This window comes from Coturnix japonica, chromosome 6 (assembly GCF_054131305.1).
Source record: "Coturnix japonica strain WE chromosome 6, WE-NBRP24, whole genome shotgun sequence".
Lineage (NCBI taxonomy): Eukaryota > Metazoa > Chordata > Aves > Galliformes > Phasianidae > Coturnix > Coturnix japonica.
The window spans coordinates 24,680,053-24,707,894 of NC_140668.1; the positions used below are offsets into that span (position 1 = coordinate 24,680,053).

General features: G+C 41.5%; 2 protein-coding genes across 3 annotated transcripts; one reads left to right on the forward strand and one right to left on the reverse strand.

The window, feature by feature from the left end:
* Positions 1-822: 822 nt before the first annotated feature.
* Positions 823-4,938, reverse strand: SLC7A6OS (solute carrier family 7 member 6 opposite strand). The gene is made up of 5 exons (XM_015873559.3): positions 4,765-4,938; positions 3,864-4,241; positions 3,054-3,254; positions 2,482-2,608; positions 823-1,709 (listed from the first exon to the last, which is right to left on the reverse strand). Exons 1-5 carry the CDS (start codon positions 4,921-4,923, stop codon positions 1,588-1,590), a joined length of 987 nt encoding a protein of 328 aa, XP_015729045.2. The 5' UTR covers positions 4,924-4,938; the 3' UTR covers positions 823-1,587.
* Positions 4,939-4,984: 46 nt separating this feature from the next.
* On the forward strand, positions 4,985-19,934 carry PRMT7 (protein arginine methyltransferase 7). Of its 2 annotated transcripts, XM_015873545.3 has the most exons (17): positions 4,985-5,258; positions 6,177-6,213; positions 7,190-7,339; positions 8,565-8,673; positions 9,011-9,123; positions 9,825-10,066; positions 10,185-10,362; positions 11,419-11,546; positions 11,793-11,934; positions 12,432-12,515; positions 13,909-13,956; positions 14,283-14,372; positions 14,990-15,151; positions 17,296-17,370; positions 17,829-17,989; positions 19,023-19,119; positions 19,724-19,934. In XM_015873545.3, exons 1-17 carry the CDS (start codon positions 5,164-5,166, stop codon positions 19,880-19,882), a joined length of 2,070 nt encoding a protein of 689 aa, XP_015729031.2. In that variant the 5' UTR covers positions 4,985-5,163; the 3' UTR covers positions 19,883-19,934. The 2 variants fall into 2 exon arrangements, with proteins under 2 accessions (XP_015729031.2, XP_085407123.1); XM_085550997.1 differs by lacking the exons at positions 19,023-19,119; positions 19,724-19,934 and adding an exon at positions 18,102-18,287.
* The last annotated feature ends 7,908 nt before the right edge of the window (positions 19,935-27,842 follow it).

Sequence of the window (27,842 nt, forward strand, 5' to 3'; positions counted from 1 at the left end):
TGGATGAATCCCAGTTTTACAAGGTTTACATGTAAAATTATACAGGTGATGGTGCTAGGTTATCATCTGACAGCCGCAGTACAGCAAAAGCTAAGTGTATAGCAAAGGAAACGAGCTGTTTCCAGAGACTTCAGTCAGAGAATAGCGTTTGGGATGCTGCCCTCTTCTGGACATAAGAGGGAAATTTAACTACGCCTGGAAGTAGAATAGCATACTGAGAACTCTTGCAGACTTTAAAATTCTTCACGTCTCAACAAGGTCTGATAATACCTGCAGTTTTAATAATTATAACACAACAGAACGTGCTACTCAGTATGGAGCTTCAGTAGGCTTTGGTGATGTTGTGGCTTAGCTGTCACTTGCTCTGTACATTGAAGCTGGAAGCCAGACAATGCACCTGTGTCCAAGGAAGGGATGGTGGAAGGCTTCTCCCTTATAACAGCACTAATGCAATCTAATGCTGGAAAAGAAGTGCAGAGGTATCAATGTAGCTCCTAAACTTCTTGGATGGATGTTTTGGTAATCAATGTTAAGTACGTGTATGATTAAGGTAAAAAAATGGTCTCAAGTTTACTACAGACTACAACAGGTACACTATGAAGCCTATATATGTATATATGGATATATGTTCACTATCCAGACTACAAAAACTCTGCAGACTGTTTCCCTGACAAAACAAAAACCTTTTAAGTGTTGGTGCTGCTAGGCAACATTACAACATAGATCAGCACCAGCAATCAAGTACCTGATTACAGAAAGCTGTGCAAAAGTTACAGTAACTAACATTCTAAAGTAACTTCAGCTGAACCAACTTCTGTGATCTTTGAGTAAAGAAAACTTAATCAAAGATTCTTTATTTACAATTCAAATGCATATACATTGTTCCACTGGAATTACCGGACAGAGAGCCAAATGGGTGGTTTGTACACTCGAACATTTGAAAGAAGGTAACTTGAAACTTAGGAACAAATACAGTAGAAAGCGTGAGGAGAGAGTGCCTTTTCTGAGTAGGAACTTGCCCTCAGGGCAGCTGTGTTCATCCTTTGAAACTTGGTACATTAGTCACGACAAGAACCTTCCTGTCATAACCCCAGCACTGTGGAACTGGAGGAATATTCTCTTTTAAGTCATACAGCATCTTCTACATGGAAAGAAAATTTGCATCATCTAATGTCCATACTCGGACCAACTTATTTAGTATCAGCTGAAGCTGACTGAGCATTTGTGACAGCTTGGATGGTAAGAAAAGCTTTTACTGTTTGCCAGAATTCCAGTTTAGTACTCGAGCTTGGACAGCATGCATCACGGTGAACTATGCCAGCCACAAACAGTTTAAAAATGCTATTTAAAAGCCAGCCAGGCAAGAATTCAGCTTACAGCTCATTCAGGTAGAGACTGGTTTTCTATTGTCCCAATCAGTACAACTTCCAGCAGAAAGTGTCTTTCCAGGCATTGATTGTTAGGGCTTTTTTTCATATTGTTTTTTTCCCCTGTAACACTTTTATGAACAGCCAGCAGTAGCTGTCTGGATTTGCAGTCCTACTGCAGTAGTTCTATGGATTTCATTTTCCAATAAATAAAAGGCTTTTAGTCAGAATCCAAGTCCTGGATCTCATCATAGCCAAATTCCTGTAGAACCTCCTGACGGTATTTGTTCCACGTTCTTCTCCTGTAACATTGGTCCTCATCACTGGAGCTCTCTTCAGAGTCTAAAGAAAAGCACATTAACGTTTTTTGTGTTATCCCTTTGTTAAGTTAAACAAGTTCTTCAGACTGTTTTAACTTCTTGAATAACACATGTTAATTTTAAGCCTGAACAACTGCATTACATGAGATTTGATTATTATTTATACTTGAGAGTACACGGATGGGGAGTTAAGAAACTTTCATAAGAATGTGGAACGAAGTCACCTATTCCTTTTGAAATCAAGCAATAATTTGCAATTGCAGCACCCTGAAAGTGAGGACTTTGCAAGATCTGCTGTAGGTCCACAAAAGATAAACCTCTGTCTAAAGATGACAGCCTGCAAGAGTATCTGATCTTGAACACAGCACAGCTGGAAAAGTGAAATGTATGCGTTTTAAGGCCAGTACCTAAACCTTACATGTTAGTTTTACAAGACACAATGAAACCATTTAACTGTTCACTTCCTCTATCAGAAGTTCATGCTCCCCATTCTGTATTCCTTCATTCAGCATCAGCTTCCTTTGGTGAGGTGCTAAAAATCACAGGATCACACAATATCCTGAATTAGGAGGGACACAGAAGGATCACTGCTTCCAATTCCTGCCTTAACAGAGGAACACCCAAAATTATCCTTCTTTGTGCACATTTAACCCAGTGCAAGAGCAGAACAGTAACCCAGCAGTGCTGTCAGGTTTTTTGTTTGCTTAATTTTCTCTAAGAAAGAAAACACAGGAAAATGGATGGGATTTATATGTGCACAGCATGAAAGCAAATAATACTTATGACAGACATACCTTTTTCTTCGTCATCTTCCTCAGCTAAGAATTCATCTTCATCAGGATAATCATTGCGCCAGTTATCTTCATCATTTTCATCATCTTCATCTTCATACGTTTCAGTTGGGACTTGAACATCATCTACCTGTATGTCAAAACAGAAGGTTCAATATTAATACACCCACTTTGCAGTAAGCAGTTCTTCAGCTGCCTGTATAACAATCACAAAGAGCCAAGAGAAGCTGATCTGCTGGCAGCACAGTAACTCCACAGTCACACAAAGCACATGGTAGAAAAATTCATGTTGCCAGTACGTCCACAGAAACATGGCAGTCTGCTATAGGGAAAGTGGGATATGAATTACTTATGTCAATATCTGTCATTTTGAGGCCAGCTGAATTCCTAGTACGTGAAAATCATATTCAGCATTCTCTGTCATATCAGAACTTGACTGAATCAAGAGTAACTTGAATGAGCACAGAACTGGCACTGAGCATAAATGGTCCTTCCCCAGCCATTCTTCATAGGACGCTAAGCATATTTATTTTTGACCTTTCTACTTAAGATCAGTCTGTTCTTCACGCCCTTACCAGTTCATATTCTTCTCTATAAGGCTGTACAGAGAGGATGTTTTGGATCCAACCAGGAGCTGCTGTTTCCATGCAGTAGATGTCATAAACGTACTCATCTTTCTCACGGTGCTCCACTTTTTTGTGATCTTCAGAAACATTTAAACGCTCACGGATCATCTCTACTGCATTGCAAAGAATCACGTCAGGATCAGCAGATTTCTGTTCAAGAAATAAACAAACGTGCAGATCTTCACTGAACCAGACACACAAAGTCTCAGTAAAAGTTTATCCTACGACAGCAGGGAACAGCAAAGGGAGACATGCTGAAATCTTAGGCCAAAACACTTTCCATTGCAACACAGATATCTGTAACACTAACAATTCAGAACAGCAAAGAATATTGCTCTTAATGTAGTACTGTGCAGCCATGCCTTGTTTCACATTACAGGAAACAGCTGCTGGGATAGGTTCACTACAAACTACTGAAGGGATATGAATTAGTCTTCTTTTCTTAGCAGGGAGAGAACAACATAGCAACCCATCTAACAGATAAATAGGAGCATTAATATACATGAATAGCACACAGGAAAAAACAGTGGTATGAGCCAAATCTGAATGGCCGTCTAACATCTCTAAGGTGCTCTCAGGTACTCAGACAAGTTGCTTCTTGCACCATGTGTTAACCAGTGCAAGTTACAAATCTCTGGCTGAAGCTCCTGTTGAACACAGGAATACAGGATGCAAAAACCTTCTTTAGCTGTCAGTCTGTCCACACATCCCAGTCAGGGACAGAAAAGTACTTCAGGTATGCTGGGTTTATCTGCTGACCTGTGGGTTCGCTGCAGTAAAACTGGGGCCTTCCACCACCTCCTCCTCTTGCACGATATCAAACAGCTGGAAGTTCCCCCCGCAATCCAAGCTCTCATCGCCAGCACCGCTCTCCTCTTGTGACGCATCTCCTGCTGCCGTAGGGGTCGATCTGCTGCCATCGCTCCCTGCCTCGCTGTCTGTGGGGGTTGCTGCTGTCCTGCTGGATCCCGGCCGGTGGCTGGCGACTACCCGGTATCGGTTCTCCTTCCTCCTCACCTGCTTGGAGGAGCGCAGCTCCTGTGCGATGCGCTGCGTGCTCCCCAAGGAGGGCCGCAGGCTCTGCGCTGCTTTGTCTTTACTGATCCCTTCCTGAATGTATTTCTGAATGGGTTCGTTCTGGGAGAAGAAAAAAAAAGAGAAGGAGAAGCATAAACCTGTTAGAGTGCATCCGGAGAAGGGATGAACACCTCCATACGAGGAGAGGGTGAGAGCTGGGGCAGTGCAGCAGAGAAGGGAAGGCTCTGGGACAGCTGAGCAGCCTGTCGGGATCTGCAGGGGCTGTACAAAGGGACAGACCTTTTAGCAGAGTCTGCTGTGACTGACAAGGGGAAATGGTTTCAAACTAAAGGAGAGATTTACACGCAGGGAGCGGGGCCATGTGGCCTCTACGGTCCCTCCCACCTCAAATGACTCTACAAATGGAAACGGTGTAACCGTCAGCGGTAATCATGCTTCTTTCTAGAAGCGTCTAGAAGTTAACTCACAATATCATTTACAAGCGGTTATAGCGGACCAGAAAAACCAATTCTTTTCAGCATTGAAAAGCCATTAGCTGGAAGCCGCGTCACCGAGCTTCAGCACCCAAACTCCGCACCGCCTTCCCCACCATCATCCCGCAGGCCGCCCACCCCGGCGGTACCTTGGAGGACACGGTGGCCACCAGTTTGAAGACGCCCTTCTCCACCGGCGCTCCGTGCCCCGGCTCCGCCCGCAGCCTCTTGCAGGCGAGCAGCAGCGCCTCGGCCGGCTCCGCACCGCCCCGCTTCCGCTGGACGCGCAGCACGGCCGGCCGCTCCATGGCGCCGCGCGGCACGCCGGAACGGGGCGGGCACTGCCGGCAGCGCGGGGCAGGACGGGCTGCACGCTGCCGTACTTCCGAGAGGGGAGAACGGGAGTGGGGGGCTGGGAGCGGCCCAGGGTGGGTTTGTGGGTTGTTTTCTTTATTCCCTGTTCAGTCCGGGGGTTGAATACGCACGTGTGTTTGCTTGCTGTACAGCCGGTGTTTTGCATCGCGATAGCAAAATTGCTGAGATAGATCATGAAGACGTTTTGTGGAAGAGCCAACCCCACCACGGGCTCGTTGGAGTGGGTAGAAGAGGACGAGGACTATGACTACCACCAAGAAATTGCGAGGTATGAGGGGAAGTCAGCATGCTGCTTCCAGTTTGCTTCTGTATCCATAGAAATGCCAGTGACATGCAGGGACAGGCTGAGTGCTATGGCACGTATGGGGCTGGGCAGTAAGTGCACAGATTCATAGAGCATCCTCCAAGAAGTTCCACTGAGGCTGTTCTGAACGTTTCCAGGAGGTGCTGATTTTAATAGTGGTGTTCATCTAATTGTGGCAGAGTCTGTTGGCTGAATTTCTTAGGGATCCATATTGCAGCACAGAATTGGTGGCTGTCTGCCCCGGACTCAAGTTGTTACTCGCGTGTGGGGGATCAGGTTGGATATTAGGAACAATTCCTTCTCTGACAGAGCGGTGATGCAGTGGCACAGCTACCCAGGGAGGTGGAGGTCACCATCCCTGGAGGTGTCCCAGAGCTGTGGGATGTGGCACGGAGGGATGTTGGATGTGGGCATGGTGGGATGGGTTAAGGTTGGACTTGGGGGTCTGAGAGGTCTTTTCCATCCTTAACGACAGTGTGATTTTATGATTAATTTAGCTTGCAGCTTTTGTGTGAACGCTGGTAATTAATGACAGACCATCATTAGACAGCCTTTAATTGCTTTGTATGATCCTCCCTGTGTCCCAGCTGTTATTTCACAGCTGACTGTTCATAGGTCCATACTTTTGGATCCATTGTTGGAGAAAGGATATGTGCCAGTAATTAATTAGTTTGTGGGAATTTGTGGCCACACCACTGACATTACTTAATTCCTTATGTCTGGGAAACCACTTGGAACTTCAAAGAGCACGTCAGAGTTATCTGCACACGCTCATGGGACATGGGACTGGTTGCATTAGCAGGGAAAAACAAAGGCTGTCCTATGAGACTTAGTGTTCTGTGGTGTCTCGCAGTGTGCTGATTGGAGTTTCGTTTATTGCAGGTCCCGCTATGCAGACATGCTTCACGATAAGGACAGGGTGAGTACAGGAGCAACAAACTTTTGAATGGTGAGGAAACACTCACTTTCTTTCTCTTGAGCAGCAGTCACTGCATGATGGTGTAGGTTTCTCCAAAGAATCACAGAATTGTAGGGGTAGGAAGGGACCTCTAGAGATCATCGAGTCCAACCCCCCTGCCAAAGCAGGCTCCCTACACCATGTCACACAGGTAGGTGTCCAGGTGGGTCTTGAATATCTCCAGAGAAGGAGACTCCACCACCTCCCTGGGCAGCCTGTTCCAGTGCTCCGTCACCCTGACTGAAGTGTTTATATTTGCACTCCTCAAGGTATCTGACCTGCTCTTAGATCAGGTCAGATTCTTCTTACATCTGTCTCTAGTGCAGAGTTTTTTACTGCAGAACATGGTATTTACACTCAACAGCTGCTTTTGTTGCTCTATATTTGTCATTTTTGTTGGGATTGTGACATAGCTCACTTGGTAGAATTTCACAGGCTGTAAATGTGAAGCCGGGCTTTGTAGTTCTCACAGGCATGTAAGGAAAGTCTGTCTTTATTCTCCATTATTATTTGGTGCAGTTACAGATGAAGACTGCGAAGAAAATTAAGATGAATAGTGTATCTACAGGTGTGATGAAGCCTGGAGGAACGGTTTAAATGTTCCTTATGCTCAAGATGTTTAGTCACAAACCTTTTAAAGAACTTCTGTGTGTCTACACTGTGACACCTTGAAGCAAAAACTGTAGCATCTTACACGGTTATTGTTATCAGCTTCATAAAGTGTCTTGTATTTGTTAACACTTTTACTAACAGTGGCTTTGGTGTGTCTGTACAGCATAAGGAATGACTGTAGGCCTTTTTTTCTAATGATGAATGCATGCAGTCTGAGAAGGGAAAAATTTCTGCACAAAAGTTAAAAGTAGGTGGAAGGTTGTTGATCTCATTTTATTAAAAAGGCAACCCCTACTATGTATTTACTTCTATTTCATTTCCACAGAACGTGAAATATTACCAAGGTATTCGTGCTGCCGTGAGCCGAGTAAAGGGAAGAGGTGAGAAAGCAATTGTTCTAGACATAGGGACTGGCACGGGACTCCTGTCTATGATGGCAGCTTCAGCAGGTGCAGATTTCTGCTATGCAATTGAGGTAAGCATTTGTTACACATTGCATCCGTGTTTGTAATTTCTTTTTAAGAGCTTCAGTGCAGTTGTTGTGCCTTCACAACCAGTGGCGTGAGTGCATTTGCTGTATGGTACTGCACCTTCTGAAGTGCAGATTTTATATCTTCATGCACATGAGAAAAGGTGGATCTTCAAAGAGTATAGCTGAATATGCACATAACATTTTTGTGGGGAACAGTTTGTGTCAATAAGGAGATCATCAAACAGTCCACTTTCATACTGCTCTGTCTTCCCCGCTTAACTAAACTCCATTGTAATATGGAAAACTTGAAAACAGTGAATATTCTCAAGCCATGTTGCTGATCTTCCTGAGTTTCAGTTCTTGTTGATGGGCTCTCATACCAGTAAATTAAAACACGGGCCACATCTTAATAGAGAGACTGCCTCATCAACTGATTCTTCCATCTCTGTGTTTACATAGAGGATCTCCTGCTGCATTGACAGTTTTGAATCCTGATGGTTGCTAACAGCAGTTACTTACATTAAGGGAATATTTTAACCAGTTTAACATATTCTTGTAATGAATTGTAGAAACAGACGACATTCACTAGGTTGAATCTGGAAGCCATGGGTATATAAGTTCTAATAGCAGTATATTATTCCAGTTATGGAAAAAAATCTGTGTGCTTACAAACAGTGTAGTCATTAAGCCCTTTTACCATGCTTTTCATTATTTGCTTATTTTCAATCTGTCTCTTTATTTTTCTCCTTGTTCTGAAGGAACGAAAACTTTTCTTCAATATTATACTGTTAATAAGATCAGAGTTGTGGTATATTCTGGTGACTGTTTATGGACTGGTTGTTTTTTCCTCTTTTAATTTGATATACTTACTTTTACATCTTGAGCACAGAAAGGTTTCTTGGAGCCCCTTGGGGGGGTCCCTTTACATTTAAGGGCAAGTTTGTTTAATGTAAATGTTAGACAATTCGTGAGGGATGTTCTTGTCTTTCAAGAGTTAGTAGAGTAGCTTTTGGAGACAGCTGAGAGTCAGTTTTAACCAGTGCCATTAGGGACCTGTGAACTTTTGAAGGGAGGCTTAAAGTCTTGTTTCGTGGTCATGAACTTCAACCACAGGAAAAAAAATACAGGTGTAAAATTTTAGCAACACTAAATGTGCTGCGTGTTGTGTTGTTGTATTTTTGGAAGGTAACATCAGCTCACCCATTCGTTGCAATCTTGCTGTTTACAGGTTTTCAAACCTATGGCTAATGCTGCAGTGAAGATAGTGGAGAAAAATGGTTTTCGTGATAAGATCAAGGTAATCAACAAGCACTCCACTGAAGTCACAGTCGGGCCAGGTGAGAAATATAAAGCGAGGTTTATGTATATATTTCAATACTACTTCAATACTTTGAGGAAATATGTACTTTTGTACTTCTCTAAGTGATTTTAATTAAACAAAGGAGATCCTTTTCTATCCAGAAAGTAATATTGGAACACTACTTTACAAGGAAATGTTTCTGGTAATATTTGAATAGTTATGTAGTCAATAAACTTCTACAGGCAAATATTTTGTGCGCTTCAATAGGTTCTCAGTCAGGAGAGAGTTTTTGAATGACTTGTCTTTTCAGCATACCAGCTTCTTAAAAGACTTTTATATATGAGTTAGTATAGCAACAGCAATATGTCTTTCAGATGGAGATATGCAGTGTCGTGCAAATATCCTGGTAACAGAATTATTTGACACAGAGCTGATAGGAGAAGGTGCTTTACCAACCTACGAGCATGCGCACAAATACCTTGTACAGGTAAGAAAATGTGGTGTGTCAGATTCCTTGATAGGGTTTGTTTTTTTTTTGGAGTAGGATAGAGGTAGATGACAAAACTTGAGCTTTCTAGGCTTCATTTCACCTGTTTTTACCCTATAAAGACAAAAACACTCCGTAACTTTTTTCAGCTCTCCATTGTAATTGGTCTGTTTTGCCAAAGTGTAACTCCCAAGCCTTGCAGCCAGCTTTTAGTTCTGTGCTTGTTTAGAACAGCTTGTATGTTTTCTGTGCTTTAAACATGGTTATGAAGTTGTCATTGAATAAATATTTGTGCCAGTATTCTATGTCTATATATAAGCTCATTGCAATAACAAATTCTGTGTTAACGTTGATCGCTTAATAGTTATGTGCTTGGAGAAGCTCAAAATAGATCTGTCACCTCAGAATGAGAATGCAGATATAAGTTTAACTGAGCAAGTATTGTTGTATCACTAGTATAACAAAGTGATCTTTCAAAGTAGTCCTAAAGGATGACTGGTGGGATGGACAAGCCGATCATATTTCACAGACAGAGTGTTCTGGTGTCAGAAGTCTGTGAAAGAAATGGAGTTTAAGATTTCAAAGTTCCCAGTCTAATTACTTATCCTTTAAGTTGGCTGGCATTTCAATTGATGTAATTTTCATGTATGTTAATAAGGCAGCTTTGTTGAATTCTTTTACCCTTTGTTTTGCACACTCAGGAAGGATGTGAGGCAGTGCCTCACAGAGCAACAGTGTATGTCCAATTAGTGGAATCCAAAAGAATGTGGTCCTGGAACAAACTGTTTCCTGTTCATGTTGAAGCAGAGGACGGTGAAAAAATTATTGTCTCCCCTTCAGAAATGGAGAACTGCCCAGGTGTTCCTTCTGTTTGTGATATCCAACTGAATCAGATGCCTTCAAGTGACTTCACCATCCTTAGTGATGTGGTGACTATGTTCAGGTAGTGTAGGCTCAGCTTTGTTCAGAGCAAAGTTTTTCTTTAAGTTGTGCATTCTGCTGAGGAAGCAGGTGAGCATTTCAGAACTGTTTCTATTCACAATTTTGGTGCTTCTCCACAGCGTGGATTTCAGTAAGCCAGTAAGGAGTGCATCTACCTGCTACAGAGTGCAGCTGGAGCCTGTAAAATCTGGCAAGGCACAAATTGTTCTTTCCTGGTGGGATATTGACATGGATCCTTCTGGAACAATAAACTGCACGATGGCTCCATACTGGGTAAAACCCACGTCTGCTTTCCAGGTAAAATACTGAGCCCTCAGATACCATAATCAAATGACTTTCAGTAATTATTTAAAGTTCTTACTGGGGATTTTAAACAGCTGTCTTGTAAACAGTATAGGAACTTTGCTAATATTTTATGTATTGGAGGGTGATAAATCATAAAAATGCTAATTTTATGCACAAATTGTAGGTTTGCTTTAATGAAAAGCTGAGGCTGCCTTGTAGATCTACAGTTCTTGATTTTTTTGGTGTTTACTTTTGTTTTACTTTTAAGAAATAAAACAACAGTTTCCACATTTCTTTATTTATTTTTTAAACTAGTCTCTGTCCTTGGTCAGAATATCAGGCTGTGTTTTGCTTCCATGGGGCTTTTCGTATGAAATTTCCAAATGTTTTAACTTTAATATATTTATATTCCCATAAGGAAGAGGACTATTAGGGAAGACTGACGAGTTGATAGTGGATATTGAGAGGAATGGGAGATCACTCCTATGTTTTTGTATTTACTTGCAGGATAAAGTTAGTCAAAAGGAAACTACAGAGCACTTGTTTGCACTTACTGTGTTTGAGAATGAAAGGGGAAACTAACAAGCTTAGGGCATTTAGTTGGCTTAAAACATTCGCATTACAGAAAGCAACTTTTAGGAATGCCTGGATTGGTGTGTTGTCATGTCACAGTGACACTAATTGGGCTCATTTGATTCATGAGACTCCAATCACTGCTCACTGTCAGCAATTCAGTACATGCTTCTAATGTAAGTGTAGAGGTAAAACAGCATTAATAAATGTGTTTTCATTATGGTTTTCATTTCATAAAGCACAAGCTTAGATACACAGGAAGCCATTGGTCTCAAGCTTATCCTATTTCAAGACAACAATGCAGAGTACCTTTATTTAATGCACAGTATTATTCCTTACTCAGCCTCGCTAACATGAAGAATCTTCCAACTAGTTATATGTCAGTGCTTCAAAGTCATGCCTATTCTTACTAATTGATATTTTGTATTTCTTTCCTTGTGCGTTTACTGTTTGAGTGAATCTCAATCATGGTTTTGTTCATCAACTCCTTTTCAGTGGAGAGATCACTGGATGCAGTGTGTTTATTTCCTTCCAAAAGAAGAGCAGATTCTCCAGGGTGCGAAGGTGCACCTGACTGCCTGTCGTGATGAATACTCCGTGTGGTATACACTGCAGAAAGCCAGGTAGTGAGATATGTGTGTTAAAAAGGGGTGGTAGCTTCCTCCAAGCTGGGCTAATTGCTGCACTTAAAGCTGAGATATTTGATATAAGAATGAGATGAAAAGCTAAAGACTAGAAAATTACCGAAAGCCTAAACAAATTAAAATACACTACAGTGGGCTGGTAGGAAAATAAAAAAAGAAAGTGCTGCATAGAAACACAACTGAGCTTTGGATTGCTGGAACCTGTACTTATTTTTGTTGTTCCAGAGAAGAAGATGAGAATAAGGCAGATGTTCGTGTTGAGAGTCCTGTTTGTAGATGCCAGGCCCACCTTCTTTGGAACAGACCACGCTTTGGGGAGTTGAATGATCAGAACCGAACACGCCAGTACATCAAGTCTCTGATGAATGTGAGTGCACGCTGCCTTTAGGATGCCTGGCTTTTCTGATAGGTGTATTGTCTTAGTTGCAATTTTTGGAGTTTTTTCTGCCTTGCTAAAGGATTTGTTCATAGAGTGTATTTTATTTACATCAGCAAATGCAAATTGGATTTGGTATGTTGTAACAAGCACCTTTTTGGTGTGTCTTTTGTTTTTCATAGGAATTTTAGGAGCTCTGTGTATTGGTGTATTGGATAAAGACAGGCTTATGATCATGTGGAAATAAAAACATGTTCTACACACTGATATGTGTTGGTGAAACCATTTTCTTTCCTAAAATGAGGGATTACGTGAACATTTCTTACACTATTCTGTTCTGCTTGAAGTCCTTATATTAATCATGTATATCTCAGTTCATATTTGCTATGCAGCTATAAAAAGTGAGGGAAAACACCTCCAAAATGTCCAAGACATGAGTATTCTTTTGTTTGGAATAGGAATAACAGCGACAATTTATTTTCCCATAGGTTCTGAGAACAGATAGTGTTTGCCTTTGCATCAGTGATGGCAGCCTGCTACCTGTGTTGGCTCACTGTCTCGGAGCAGAGCAGGTACAATACTTCCTTCTGGGGTGGCTTTTTTCCTGAGCTCTGTGTTTCACCTTGGTGTTTTCAAATCTGTTGTACTCCAGCACATTATTTAATTATTTCCAGTGCCTCTTCAGTGACAAGTGGGAAAGAGGCTCACATTGTATTGAAAAGTAGGTTAAATTCATCAAGCTGAGCTCTAGGGAGATAACAGTAACCAATTTTGGTGTTTGCCAATGCAAAGCCTTGAACGAAAGTGCTGTTTTTCATTCCTTGCTGATTGCTGTTTACCTTCATATATGCTGGGGCTTTTGAAAGTTCCCCCGAACAAAATGTCTGGCAGTCTTTTTTTTCTTCTTTTTCTATTCACAGTTCTATAATTACATTTATTATCCACTTGAAAGTGGAAGGTCTGTGACAGCCAGATAAGAGGCTTTAAGAATACTGAACCTGTGTGTGGATGAAAGACTGAGAGTTGCCTGGCTGACACATTTACATACCTACCTTCCTTGGTACATTCCTGCTTGAGGCCCCTCAGCCTAAAATCTGTCACAGTAGGACTGAACATCCAGGAATGTGTAATGTAGTATAATCCCAAAGAAGACTCCAGGCAGCTCATAGAAGTGAATAAACGTGCTGAGGTCAGCTAGTGACTGATGGCTCTCATACTTTTAGTCTTAAAAGAGGCCAGTCTGTTTTTCCATAGGCTCATAGGATCATATTGCTTAACAATTCACTGAGACTGAATGAAACCTAAATGTTTTCCTATGTTGTTTTTTTCCCCCCCTTACTCCAGAACATCTTTGCACATTTATTTAAGTGTGCATAACTAATCTGGATATCTTGAGTGAACGTTCTGATGAACAAGAAAACTAGGGGAAGTCTTGTAGCTTGACTGGCAATACAGTTAAAACTGTTTATTGCACTATAACCGTGTTCAGAACATAAACTGCACACAATGCCATTTATAACAAGTCCTCCTGAAGCTTCCATCCCGATAAACCTCAATCCCCAAACTGTTGTCAGAGTGGAAATTTGAATATCTGGCTGACTGCAGTTTGGATTTCAGGGTTCTGTTGTAAGAGTTTCCTTTATAGGAACATCCCTTTGTTTGTTCAGAGGTAAATCTGTGCCTAGAGCGAACATTAATGTTATGTGCGTTTTTAAAAAGGAAAATATATGGTTGCATTTGGTACAGTTTTGTTTTTTTTTCCCTCTTGTGAAAGCAGCATTGTGTAGCCAGTAGCTACTGAGAGTTTTACTGACAAAGGACTGTAGCATAGATGTGAGTTTCTTATTAAGTGTGTGCAGGTTCAGTTCATTAGAGTACCAAAATATCTCCTTCATCGTTCAATCTATAATCATTTTAACTAAGAACTACGAAGCTATTTGACTATCCGTGGTGTATTTTCTATAGGTGTTTACATTGGAAAACTCTGCCGTGTCCTGCTCTGTCATGAAAAAAGTGAGTATTTGGTTTTGTGTTCAAGCAGTGAATATTTGTTGTGAGGATGAGTGGAATGCAAGAGCACTGTCTAGTTTGCAGCAGCCTCACCTAGGAGGTGACAACAAGCAGTTCTTTCCTCCTGCTGAGGGATGCTGAGTGCACGCACCCTTCAGGAATGGATTTGTCCCATCCTGAGGGCTGAGGTGTGGAAGGCAGTTTTTAATGATTCCTTTTGTGTGTTTGTTTCTTTCTTGTTTATTTTTTATTGAAGTATTATCTTGGTGTGGGTGTGAGTCTCATTTGTAGCTTTAGATAAAAGCAGAATGTTCCTTTATTTTTTGTAGCTTTTTAAAGCCAATCATCTTGAAGATAAGATTAAAATAATAGAAGCCCGTCCTGAGTTGCTGACATCGTCTCACTTGGAAGATAAAAAGGTATGGAATAGTTGTCATGTACTGAATTTCAGTGGTGTGACAGGAAGAGGAACAGGAAGGTGATTTTTGCTTTCCAGTTGTGTTGTTGCAACTACAGGGAACCACAGTTCATACAAAGTAGCAGTCATTTGAGACTTCCACCTGCTGAGACTGAGTGGAGCACAGCTTAAAGACTTGGAGGTTTTTAGTTGTTTTTTTTTGTTGGTTTTGCTTTGCCTTTGAAAGGAATGATTTCCCCTTCCAGCATAATTTCCACTTGCAGTTAAACCAGTTTAACCGCGTGGATACTTCAGGGCTGCAGCTCTTCTTCCTCAAGACAATCTGAAGATCGCAGTCTATCAGGATGTCCTAAAATCCTTCAATTTGCAGTTCTGTCCCACTTCTTATTAAGCTTTCCATTTGAAAACTGCAACAATTTTTCATGGGATTTCACCTTAAAATTTAGCAGCTTGAAAAGATGTCTGTAATACAGTATTAAATCCATATGGAGAAGTTTTTAGATAGATGACTTTGCTTGCTATATTGCACTGCCAGCTGTTGAACATGTAACTAGCCTATGTTATTCTTTGAGCTGTTGTTCTCTATTATGATGCCTTCTGTCTCTTTTCTTTGCCAAGGTTTCTGTTCTTATTGGAGAGCCATTTTTCACTACAAGCTTGCTGCCATGGCATAACCTGTATTTCTGGTACGCTAGAACGGCTGTGACCGAGCATCTTGCCAGCAATGTCACTGTCTTACCTCAGTCTGCTGCCTTGCACATGATGATCGTGGAGTTTCAGGTGAGTCTGTTTAAAACCATCCATTTTGTATCGACACGAATTCACCTAAAACTGAGTACACTTTCATAAGTTTTTGACACCAAGTTTATGTAGTTACAGTGTTGTTCACTTTGATGTGCGTTGTGCTTGCCACCTGAGGAAAGAATGTTTGACATCTTGGAGATGAGTTTTGACATTTCAGCCATCCCTTATCAGAAAATGACCTTGAAAATTTTTGCAATTTTAAATGAAAAGATTGAATGCTTTAAAGAATTTCTTTGGGTTAGACAGATATTATCGAGCATGTCAGTACTGTGGTTACGTTCTTTTCTCCTGTGTGATTATTCATCCATGCTGCCTGTTTTTGCATAGACCTCATGGTTTTCTGCAGAAGTGTAGAGAATTTGAAGTGCATTCTGAGAAAATAATGTAAATCCAAGTCACGTAATGGGAAGCAGATGTTTAATCAACAATAATCAGATTGAAATAAGCAGTTAATTTGGATCTTACGCTCTTTTATCCTGAGGATTTACATCCCTAGAATTCAAAGGGTTTCAGAAGAAAGTAAATATTATTCTCTTCATGTTATGGATGACAAAACTGAGGCACACAGAGTGATGATTAGGTTTATTCTGTATTCTGGCAGATGAGCCTAGAATGACATTCGTATGACCCAAGCCTCAGTTTTATGCTTTTATGATCCTATGTGCCTATCGTGTTAGAACATAGAATTTGCTGTATTCCATTAAGCTACTCCAAAAGTTATAACTTAAATTTGATGCTTTCCTCTTTGTTCAGAGGTGAATCTAGTCTAAAATGGTCAAATTTGGTTTTAGATGAACTCTACATTTGTCAGTTCTGGATTAGACAGAAGAAACAGACAAACTCTTGTAAAGTATTTTGCGGAAGTTCTGTAGCCTGTTCTGTGTTGTCAGAATAGCAGTATCTCATTGCACTTAAGCAATTAGCTAAGGCTGGATTCAGGAGAAGAAATCTGATGAACATTTTCCAGTTATAAATGAGTCAGTCCATAATTTCATTCAGGGAGCAGGATGCTACGTGCCTAATTTCTAACAACATAATATCGTAGCAGTCTGTAGCTACCAATGATCACTTATAGGATGTTATCTTTAGAGGTGAATGCAGAGAGATTCCATACACAGAATGTCTCATGATCCTATTTGAAGTTCTAATGTATCTTGTTCACCATTGGTGAGATGAATATGACCTGGAAAACTGGTGGAGTAGAAAATCTATTTTATTCAAGTCTTCTGTGGGCTGTAGAGGGGAAAAATATATTGTAAATCTTTCATGCCTTAATCTTTCTTTCACTGTCAGTTAATCCTTCCTGAAGACTGGGGGAGAAAATGTTAGGATTACACGTTCACTGTGAGTGTTCAATGCATAAGGTCCTTTTTTTGTCCCAAGAAAGGCCTTGCCTTGAATATTGCATGCAGTTTTGATCTCCATAATAAAAAAAAGGATATCAAGATACTTGAATGTGTCTGTAGGAGAGCAACACTGTGAATTTTTGAGAACATATTGCCTTCAGCTCACCCAGTAACTTAATTTTTATCTGGCCATTGCAAATTTGTTGTATTACTATTTAACTTTGTTTTCCATCTAAATAGAAGAGGAAATAGTCCCTAAAATATTCATTCAACAGAGTGGTTTCTCTTCATGTTTTTCCTTATGATTACACTGAAATTGCTCCTGTAGTAAGAATTCAGGTCTTCTGAAGGAAAATTATGTCAATTTTAGGGCAAGAATATTTTTGTCTTAGTTTAATATGTACTATTTCTGTATCTTTTGCCTCTTTTCCAGCTCTACGTTCTACAAGGAAGAGTGATGGTTTATTTTCTTACTTGTCTTCAGACACAAGTGCTCAGCATTGATATATCCTTAGTTAGGAAGGAACTGATTCAGACCAATTCACTCAGTGAAGATCAATTAAAATACAAGTGTTCACAGTATCGGCTACCTTAAATTCTACTAAAGTGGGTCTGAATTCCTTGCTGTGACTTAGAGGTATAATGTAGTATGTCATGTTGTGTGGCAATCTAGGTTTGGCTGGAGGGAGGTGCACACACTTTATTGGCAGTTGACTTTACAGCTAAAACCCTTTCCATTAACAGGGTGAAATAAAGTCCTGTTTTCCTTTTTAGGACTTATGGAGAATCCGGAGTCCATGTGGCACCTGTGAAGGATTTGATGTCCGGACTATGGATGACATGATTAAAGTAAGGCTGTTTAACAGTGAGTGTGTCAGTCAGCACCGCTGTTCCAGTTTTTCATAAATATTGTTGCTATTGAGTAAACTCACCTAGGAGTTGTTGATAAATGAATCCTGCAGACCTCGCTTGCCCTTGCAGGTATTTGTGGTAGCCATTTAGATTGGCTTTAGTCACTGTGTGGGAGTACAGGCCCCTGTAGAGCAGAATTCATCCCGAGAGAGAAGTGAAGTTTGAATGCATTGTATCTTGAAAAATACCCATTTTTATCAGTCTATCAAGGGCTGTGGTCCTAGCACTTAGTGCATGCATGCAGTGCATGATTTTCCTTTACCTAAGAAGAGCAGTCCCATCCTGTTGGAACCTTATTGCTGAAATATTCTGAAGTCACGATGCGTAATTTGAAAACGGGGGATATTTGCCTTTGGATTGTTTTCAGATAATTGTATTACTTTTTATTTCTTCAGAATTCTCTGAATTTTAGAGAATCGAAGGAAGCAGAACCTCACCCTTTGTGGGAATACCCTTGTAAGTCACTCTCCAATCCCCAGGAGGTTTTGTTATTTGACTTCAGAAAGACTGTACCACAGCACTGTCTCAGCACGGAGGGGTCTGTAAGTCTGTTACGGTGAGTTTTCTCGTTGCTATGAGTGGTTTTCAGACTGTGTGTGTTAACCAGTGGCATCATAGTTAATGATTTTTTAAAATGTAACCCGAAGTTGTGGAATTTACTCCAACAGAAATTTCCCATGGCAACTCACGATAGGCTTCAACAGCGAGAGGGTAATTATTTAGATAATATGCCTGTATTTCAACAGTGACATTGTAATAGATGTCACCATGATTTAACATGTAAACAGGTTAATTTCTAGTTTTCATAACACATAGTTGTTTGTTTGTTTGCAATCTTTGAATTCGTTCCCTGTTGCTGTGTTCCTGCAGGCAAAGCTCCTGTTTAGCTTCCCAAATTATTCTGTTTCATAGCTTTGAAGTGTACACAATCTTTCTCTTTAGCTATAATTCTGACAATCTTGGTATTTTTCATGTCGTCTGAGACTCTTTTCACCATAACTATGGATCGTAATTACTGCTCTTCAGATATGAAATGCTGTTTAAAACTAAAAAACAGGAGGAAGTTACTTGTAACTATTCAGGGTTTATGTAAGCATGTGTTTCCATTGTGTAGCCCAATTAATGGTTACACAAAACCCAGAACCATCTGTGTAGGGTCTCTGTTGCCTTTGCACTGGTTGCATTTAGAGGCAATACGCCAGTATGACCTCTGCCCTCGTGAAGGACAGACTTGAAGTGAGATGGGTTGTGTGATTAATAAAAGTGATACAGACTGCACCGTATCATTTCTACCTTGCTTTATTAAGTGCCTGTTAAATGGCTGTGTTTATTAGCAGGTTTAGTTATGACTTAAGTTCCTCTTCATTGTCTTTCTTAGATTTAATGTCTGCAAATGTTTAAGAAGTTGCAAACCATTTACCACATTATTCATCCTATTCAATATTGTTTTCAAAGAAACAAGTTCTTTGTGCTTTTATAGCTCTCACTCTCTGCCAGCTAGATGAGGAATGGGTGCGATGTTTAAAGGCATCGGTGTTACATAAAGATAATGCTATGGTGATGGATTTTAATCCCCTGCCTCTCTCCAGAAAGGGAAAGAGCCACGGAGCAGTTCTGTGGATGGAATATCATCTTACTGCTGATATCTCAGTTAGTACAGGACTGATGCAGATTCCAAATGAAAAGGTACTTCTTCAATCTGATTTTATTATCTCTCCAAGTCTGTTAGGATTACAGTGCTGAAAAATGAATCTCAGTTGGCCTTGCTTGATTTACATAGTGCTCTTTATTAAACTCTTTGAATATTATGTAAACAGAACTAGTAGAGCTCTCTGTTTATATCTTTGTGGGAAGACTCTTAAAATAAGAGTCAGAATTGGCTCCAAATGCTTCTGTAGATTGAAACCACATACAGGATACAGATAGGAGGCTGGTACAAAGTAGTATTTATACAGCTTAAATACAACTTGCTTATAGACAACATACAACTTCCTTTTCTCGGTTAAACAAAAAGAAAAAATCAGAGAAGGATGAGGTGTTTTTGGTACTCGGTGTAAATATTGCTTGACCAGATCTGTTTGTTGTCTGTAACTTCAATGTGCAGCATAGCATGTCAGACTTCAAGTTACACGTTCCTTTAATGAGCGATTGGCAATGATTGTGAGAACTTGTATCTGATCCTTCTGTACTGAACTGAAAACAAGAACTCTTGTGCTCTTATTGCATGATTACTGTGCAGCAATAACATCCTAGGATTGTAACTACTTTCACTTTCAACGTTTTCCTGTAGGGAAACTGTGAATGGAATCCCCACTGCAAGCAAGCTGTCTATTTTTTCAGCTCTGTTATTGAATCAGAAGCTCTGACAGACCTTCCTACTGCTGTCACGTATGCGATAAATTTTGACACAAAGACAGGGGAGATTGCCATGGATTTTAAGCTATTATAAAATACTTGTGATGTAAATTATAATAAATCTGTACAATATTCTTTGTATGGCAGACGTTTGTTTTCTTTATTGTGCTTAGAGAGCAAACATTCTAAAAAATACTTCTAAATCTTTTTGGTTTCGTTTTAAATATACCTGCCCAGGGAAGGAGAGAGAAACGTTTCCTTAAAGACGGTTGTTCCTTGCAGGATTCATATTACAGCTATGCATGTACTTGCTGGCATCTCTTCTGGTGTGAAACTGTGTGTATTTTGGGGTGCTGAATAGCATTATGGGAATACAGAATGGTTGGTGTACTGGGTATTATCTGGCATATTAGGAGATGAAGACTCTAAACCTTATGCTGACATTAGACAAATGTGAGTTAAACTCATCTAGTTCTAGGCTTTGCTCTTGTTGCTGTCTAATGGAGGTTAATCATCAAAAAGAAATCCCAAACTACATATGTGTGTTAATATGCTCACTAGGGAAAAGGAGCTATCCCAGCTACTTGCGGACTCCTGTACGTCGTAGTTAGTATTAAACTGAAATAGTCTGTGAATCAAAATATATTGCACTAACACTCTTCTGGAGCCTGATAAGCTGCATTTCTGAAGAGACAATTATTGAACAGTGGGCAAGGTCTAGGAATATGTACAGACTTGGATTGATTGTAAGTGACCAAATGATGATAGTCTGACCAGGAATTAAAGACAATGAGCCATAGCCTAGAAACAGTCAGATATCTATAGGATTTAGGTAACATGTATATGTGCAAACTTCTGGCTTATATCCATCCCATAAGTGGACTGAATAATGTCTTCAAGTTCAGGTAAGCTGTAAGTTGTTCTGCAATAATGTATTGTCCATAACTGAGGTTTTTTAGCTACATTCCAAATTCTGTTGGTAGAAACTGCAGTGTGTGACCATGTGTGCAATTAATTCTGCTTTAGATGAACAATCGGTTGCTCTGCCTTGTCTGTGTTCTTTGAAGTCAAATAGAAGATTGGCGTACTGCCTGCCCTAGGTCATGTCACCCAGCTGCAGGGATAACTGCATACCAAAGCTACTCCCATCTCCTCTGAGCAGCAACTTCTGCCAAGTGACAAGAATACTGTAAAGAAGCAGTGAGGGAGCAGGAGCCTGCTCTGCTTTGCCTGGTCACCACAGTGAGTTTTTCCTCTTCCTCAGTGTGTTCATATTTATGGACCTGAAAGCCATGTGAAATACTGCTAAATATTTTCCTGACCAGGATCTTAGCACTTAATAAATGTAAGGACTGGGGAAGAGAAGGATTACATAAGTAACAGTTCTCTCTATAGGAGGAAGCTCCTGACAAGCTGTGTGGATTTCACTTTTGGAACCTGTGCTTTTAGGATACTTAACCTCAGACTCATGTTTTGATGGGAATTAGCATTTTGTTATTAGAGTTACATGTTGGAGATATGTGAGCACTGTGATAGGTGCTAGGCACTGTGATTTACAGGTATCCTTCTCAAACCATTTTGATTTTGTGAGACTTGGCTTTCTTCAGACTTGCAAAGGTGAGCATAGCAAAAGTGAAGGCCACAAGGAAAACAGCAGCATTTCTGCAGAGCTGGGCTTCTAGAGCTGGACTGCAGCAATTAATGTAAGTCATTATTAGCACATGAGGATAAACATCTTAAGTTTCAGTATTCCTAGAGCAGTAATGATATTGCTGGTGCAAGGAAGAAGGAAATCTGGAACACTCTGCATATTTTAGCACCTGTGTGTTCTTTAGAGGAACAGAATCTGATGAATGCACTTGGGAAACCTGGATTGCCAGGAGCACTGTTAACACTGTTAATGCTTTCTGGAATGCTTGTGTACTTAGACAGGCATTGAACCTGCTTTGGGAGTTTGGTTAGAACACACGGAAGTTGCTAGGTTGAAGCAAGTCTTTATCACGTGGTTTCAATGTTTTCGCATCAGCCACACCATTCATTAAATTCTGTTACCTAGAAAACATAGAAATATTGGTAAGAATATGGGTGAATTAGGGGAAGCCTTTTCACCTGTTATGAGGAGTGCATGGCATATAATCACAGAACCATCATATAACGGCTGGGGTTAGAAGAGACCTTAAAGATCATCTTGTTCCTACCCCTGCTGTGAGCTGGTTGTCACCCACCAGGTCAAGCTGCCCAAACCCCATCCAGGAGTGGGGCATCCGCAGCTGTTCTGGGCAGCGACTTCCAGTGCTCCACGAACCTTGCAGTGTAGCACTATTCCTTGGCTTCTGTAAATTCTTCAGGGTAGACTTAAAAACATGGTATGATCTGTAAATTGTGTGGAAAACAGCTTCATGCAGGGGGAAACTCTCCATTCCTTGCATATGTGTGTTTTTAAAACAAAGCACTTATCTCTGTCCTTTTCCACAGGGCATTTTACTGCAAGCACACAGGAAAAAAATAATAGAAAAAGCCACTTTATCAGAAAAACACATCTACCCAGTGGCAACATTTCATGTCCCATTTGTTCCCAGACTTGACAGAAGCATTGCTGTGATGTGCTGAGTTGGAAGAGCTCCTGGCTATTGGCATCTCAATATGTTGATCATCCTGTTCTCTCCAGGAAAGAAACTTATTCTCTGCTGCCTCCAGAGGCATTTCCCCCCCAAATGACAACAGGTTCAATCCTGACTCAGCCTGCAGGCATAGATGCATGTTTTAAAAGAAACGAGATCTCCTGCCACTACTCAACTGATATTATAGCTCAAATATTGCATGAGAGCCAGTATGTAATGGACTGTTGACTGTATGTGGCACAAGAAGAAATACTTCCAGTAAAGATAGGTTTTTCTAAAGTATTAAGAATGATCAAATGTTAAAAATTGTTGCCATCCATGTTCCCCACCACAGTTCTGCTGCTAGAATAACTTTTCTCTTTAACTCTGAAGTTTGACCAAGGTTTGGTGGATGTTACTACGTGGTTATCCCAGTGCCAGTCCACGAGAGGGTGCTGAGAATCCACTCCTCATAGTTCAGTGTGTTTTCAATTCATACATGTTTACACTTCTGTTAGGGAAAGGTGCACGGTCTTACACTGCACCTGTCTCATTTGTGCAAATAAAATGTTGGTGATGCTGTAAGATACACCGTGCATACACAGACTGAAATAGAAAATGAGTACTAGAACTGACAGCTGCTGGTGAGACTGATACGGACTTGCACCTACTAATGAGCAGGCAGGCAAAGTGTCCCGTTTTAAATACATCAAATGAATCATATTAGAACAGTGAAGTTGTCAGAGTCCTGATGGAGCAAAGTCTTGCATTTTATTTAAAAGGTGTTTTCTAAGTCAAGGCAGCTGCAAGTTCTGTTTCCACATTGCAGAACTGCGGAAGGCTGGGCGACCCAAAGGCCGGGATCCAGGAGCTTGCTTTTCTCCTTCATTAGTCCTTCAAAACTGCTCTGTGAAGGCTTCCTGCACTTAACAAGATAGAGGATGCAGTTCAAGACTAATTCATTTAAGCACTCATCTTTTGTATTCTATTTGTAGTTACAGCTGGTTGTTAGGAGGGAAGGAGACTTGCAGCTTCTTCACAGCAGATTTTTCTGGTGATGATGAGCTGAATACAAGCGTTGCTTGCGTTATTGTTTTACCTTATTGACCCTGCTGGCATTGCAGAATGTTAATGTGGTTTGGTACTTAATGGTCTTCAAACTGCATGTTTCCAGGCATTTAATGTGGATTAATGATTCAGATGCCTCTTCTCAGAGAGGTATGCATTATCAGCCCTGTTTTTCAGATGTGGAAAAACCAAGAGTGGTTTGTGTGGGTGTCAAAGTGTTTCATCTGCCCCAAGATCACTGTAAGATTAGGGCCTCGGAGCTAAAAATGACTTGCTCAGGGCTGCACAGCATCAACTAATCCCCTGGCTCCCTTGTTCTGCTTTAATCATTTGTTTGCTTAGTGCAGTGTGATTTCAAGTGCAGCCTTAGGAGGTTTGACCGAGATACAGCAGATAAAGGCTCAGAGGCAGCAAATCCTTAGATACTTCAGTAATTAAAGCCATGGTTTAAAAATACATATATAAGGCCATAGGGCTTTGTTGTTGTTTTGAAGGCTGTCACAAAGTTGACCCACTTTTTTTCCTTTTTTTTTTCCCCCAGCAGGGTTCTTATCTAGGATTCGAGAGCCCTAAAGATGCCTCTTCTGTGGACACAGGCACTGATCAAGGAACGACAGCAGCTCAGTGTGAAGGGAAAGCCCTTCAGCTGAGGGCCATTGGCTCTCTGTGGTCTATGGGCTCAGCCCCAGGGGCCTTCTCCTCTTCCTCAGGGCTGTGCTGAAGGGCAGCTGTGTAACATAAATAACGTGCAGTGCTTTATGGCATTCTGCTCAGCAAGGCTTGATGGATCCTGCTCCAATAAAGCAACTGCATGCCTCATGTCCAGAGTGTCTGAGAAGCCAATTATTCACAACCCTGAGAATAAGCAAATAAATCAGACTGCCATGATGAATGCCATTGAGAGGGAGGGAAGCAAACAGCCTTTGTTGCTGTACTTGAAGATGACGGCTGAGAGGAAACATGACATATTTCTAGGAACCTTGAGGTGACTGTGCTGCAGGTCTGCATGCATAATCCCACACCCCCTCCCAGGCAGCAGCAAAGGTGTTTATAACAAGGGGTCGGTGCCCAACTCGCTGTTTGTGCTGGGGAAGGTGAGGGCAGCACCTGTGAGGGCCGCCATTTTCACCTCAGCACGAGGCGCATCCCGCTCCTGACTGGCGGCGGGCGCCATTTTGTCGGCCTGCAGCCTCAGGACGGGGCGGATGGGTTCTCTTCATTCTGCCCGCTTTCCTCGACGAGGGAGCGGCTGTTCTGGGTCAGCGCTTCGCCTGAGCACCGTGGGACACAGTCGTGAGGCCTAACGGTGAGGAAAAGCCGGGCTGACCGAGCTAAAGCGGCCGTGAAGGCGAGGCGGGGCTGCGGCTGTGGGCTCTTGTCTTGTGGCGGTGGTGGGCTGCGGCCTTACCCAGCTCTGCTGTCTGGTCTAGGCCTTCGTGTTGTTTTCTGTGTGAAATAAACAGCGCCACCTGTTTTCAGCCCACAAGTTTGCAGGAGGGAGCAGACTTTCTTTGGGTTAGAGGCCTGTTTTGTGTTGGGAGTCATATAGTGGGACTTCTGGAACAAAGCTTATGGTGTTGAGTCCGTCTGTGTGACTGTCGGACCAAAGAAACCATGCATAACTGTGGGTGTTTTGCTTTCTCCCATGCAGTTTTGCTTGCTCCTTTGTGTGTAGCTTGGCGTGCCAGTCTTGTTCTGATCAAGCAAAAGCTCGTACAGCCACTTTGGCACTGCGTGTGCACACCTCTGGTGTGCTAAAAGGCATAACTTTGGTATTTTATTGCTGAAATTGTGTTGTTTTCAGATCTAATTTGCAGGAGAACTTTCATTTTTCTTACAGAGCTGGCTTTATAAATAACAAAACAACCCATGCTGTCAGACAAAAGTAGAATGTGGTGTGTGTGTGGGGGGGGGGGGAGGGGGGGGGGGTTGTTTGTTTTGTGGTTTCTGAGTTACAGGTGGCATTTATATCCTACTTTTCCTTCATCAAGAGGAAAGAGGAGGGAGGGTAACAAATGAATGCATGTTAATTGTACCTCCTGTGTGATGTGAGCCAGCTGAGACAGACTGACCTCAGCTGCATGCCCACAGCGGTCTGTCATTGTGCCTCTCAGGTGGAGTGCTTCCATCCAAGTGATTGAAATGGCTTTTGGACTTCAATCTGGTGGTTTTATTCTGCTCAGTTAATGTTGTGGTCCCTAAAGTGACCTTAGTGTCACATCTCTTTGAGCTATGGCCTTGCCCAAATCAGTGTCCATCTCTTCCATTCCTCCCACCTCTGTGTTGTGGTGAGGACTGGGCTGTCCAGCTCAGCTCTATTTTCAAGAGGCTCACAGAAATGCAAACCAGAGGCCTCCCATAATTAGCATGATCAGAATTAGTAGAGTTTCTCCTAAACAAAAGGTGTTTCTGCCTACAGAAAAGTTTCAGCTAAAGTTTATACTTCTGGAACTGTGCTGTAGAAAGAAGGCCACTAAACTTTAATGTGAAGGAGCCAATGAGTGGAAGATGTGGTAAGATGACAACGAAGTCAGTCTCATTTGGCCTCTGTGGCATTGGAGAGCACTATTTGTAGGCATAGCGTGCAGAGGATGCAGGTCTTGTGGCGGCATGTTAATGTTTTATGGTCCTGTGTAGAAAACTGGGCTAATGTATTATGTTATAATGGGTCTTAGCAGCTCTTTTTCTCAAGAGCACATCAGGAGTTTGTGGCTTTGGGTTTAACTGCATGTGTCTGGATGTTCATATTTTGTAGGTTGTCTTCTGTTAAGTTTTTCCATTTTATTATTTATGTGCTTGGCTCAATTTTAGCTTCACAGAGCACAGGAGTGATACCTCTTCCATGGTAGTTCAGAGCTGTGGTTCTGACTGTACTGAGATGGTTCATAGTCTTTGCTGCTTATTTGCAGGTCGTTTCTTATGATGTTCCTATTTTGTGTGAATCTGGTACAGAAGATGCAACTCTACTTACCCACCACCCCTGCCCCCTTTCTTTTTGCATAATACACAACAACCAGCATTCAGCAAGAACGAGCAGTGCCGTCTGTGTCAAGAAGCAGGATAAAACAATAGTAAGGTCAACTTAAATGTACGTTTTCACCCTCTGGTACTATCTTGATGCGTACCTTGCAAGATATGGCAAAGCAGTCTCCAAAAGAGAAGGCAGGGAGAAGTCTAGGCTGGACTATGTCATTTGTCTTTCAAAACAAAGCAGTATTTCTGTCTATTGTAGCAGCGTACTCACCTCCACAGGTTCCAGAGGTGTATGTTGACAATATGTTCAATTTCCTTGTGTTCTCCTTTGTGTTTGTCATGGAGAGGAATCTCTCCAAGGTCGTTCTCCTGTTGTGTTCATATGCACTGCCCTTATTGTTGGGCTGTGACATGTATTTGGGGTTTGTAGATTATATATGAGCAGAGCTGGGGGGGGTTGGAAGAAGGAGGTGAAGTAGCATTTCATTTTCACCAGCACCTTGAGTCATCAAAGCAGTTCATCCTAAAATGACTTAGTGCCAGGGTTGTGTTGTGGGAAGTTGAACTCCTGTAATTTTCCTCTGTAGGCATGCTAATGTACAGATGTGCTGGAAGCAGGTTCCTCGTTCCACAGTGGAAGTCATCAGGTTGTCAACAGGGGTTTTGTGATGAGGTTACGAAGTGATGCTTCTCAGTGCTGGGTAGCCTTTTTTTTTTCCTTTTCTTATTCCTTTGAAGCCTTGCTGAACAGGAGAACATCCCATTTCGAATGCTGCCATGTTAGTATTTGTCACGGTGCCAGTCAGCCAGGCCGTGTAGTCTGCCTCAATAAATAAAAGTATTTTCTCACAGGAGATCTTCTGTTTGGATCAATGCAGTGCCTTATATCCACTGCCAGCTTCCTGCTGCTTTCTTGGAGGCTGCTGCCTGCATCCCTTTGCTGAAGGGAAGAATAATCCACTTGTGTCAGCCTCTGGCTGGAAACAAGGTACACTGCTCCGTTCTTTGGCTCTCCTTAATGCTGAGAGCTTTGACTCGTTTTGAGGCAGTGTGTATTTGCATTCCTGGGTTGTCTGGGCAACAGCTAATCAAAGAATTCTATTTAAAATGAGATTTTATCAAAGCATCTGTAAAACTAAAGGGAATATCAGTATAATCGAGCTTTTTAGAAATAGTGCTAGCCAGAACTTTATATTCTGTTGAATGGCTTTAAAATAATTAAGGACCATTTAATATTTCCTAATGTTCTTAACGTTGTTTTTTTTTTTTTTCCTTTTTAGATGCTCTTGTACCTTTATAGCACACCTGCAGACCCACTATCTGCTTTCCTCTCCCCTCTGCCTCCCCCAGCCCAGATGGCAGCTCCAGGTCTCTACAAACGAGCTCCTCACCCAGAGCAGTGACAGGGAGTCA

What these genes read in the sequence shown, in the direction of transcription:
- SLC7A6OS (XM_015873559.3), bottom strand. Translation starts at nt 4,923, where the DNA reads ATGGAGCGGCCGGCCGTGCTGCGCGTCCAGCGGAAGCGGGGCGGTGCG. An exon ending in TGGCCACCGTGTCCTCCAAG is followed by an intron (nt 4,242 to 4,764) that starts GTACCGCCGGGG and finishes TTCTTCTCCCAG; the next exon opens with AACGAACCCATTCAGAAATA. An exon ending in GGAAGATGACGAAGAAAAAG is followed by an intron (nt 1,710 to 2,481) that starts GTATGTCTGTCA and finishes GCTTTTCTTTAG; the next exon opens with ACTCTGAAGAGAGCTCCAGT.
- PRMT7 (XM_015873545.3), top strand. Translation starts at nt 5,164, where the DNA reads ATGAAGACGTTTTGTGGAAGAGCCAACCCCACCACGGGCTCGTTGGAG. An exon ending in ACTGTCTCGGAGCAGAGCAG is followed by an intron (nt 12,516 to 13,908) that starts GTACAATACTTC and finishes TATTTTCTATAG; the next exon opens with GTGTTTACATTGGAAAACTC. An exon ending in CTCACTTGGAAGATAAAAAG is followed by an intron (nt 14,373 to 14,989) that starts GTATGGAATAGT and finishes TTCTTTGCCAAG; the next exon opens with GTTTCTGTTCTTATTGGAGA.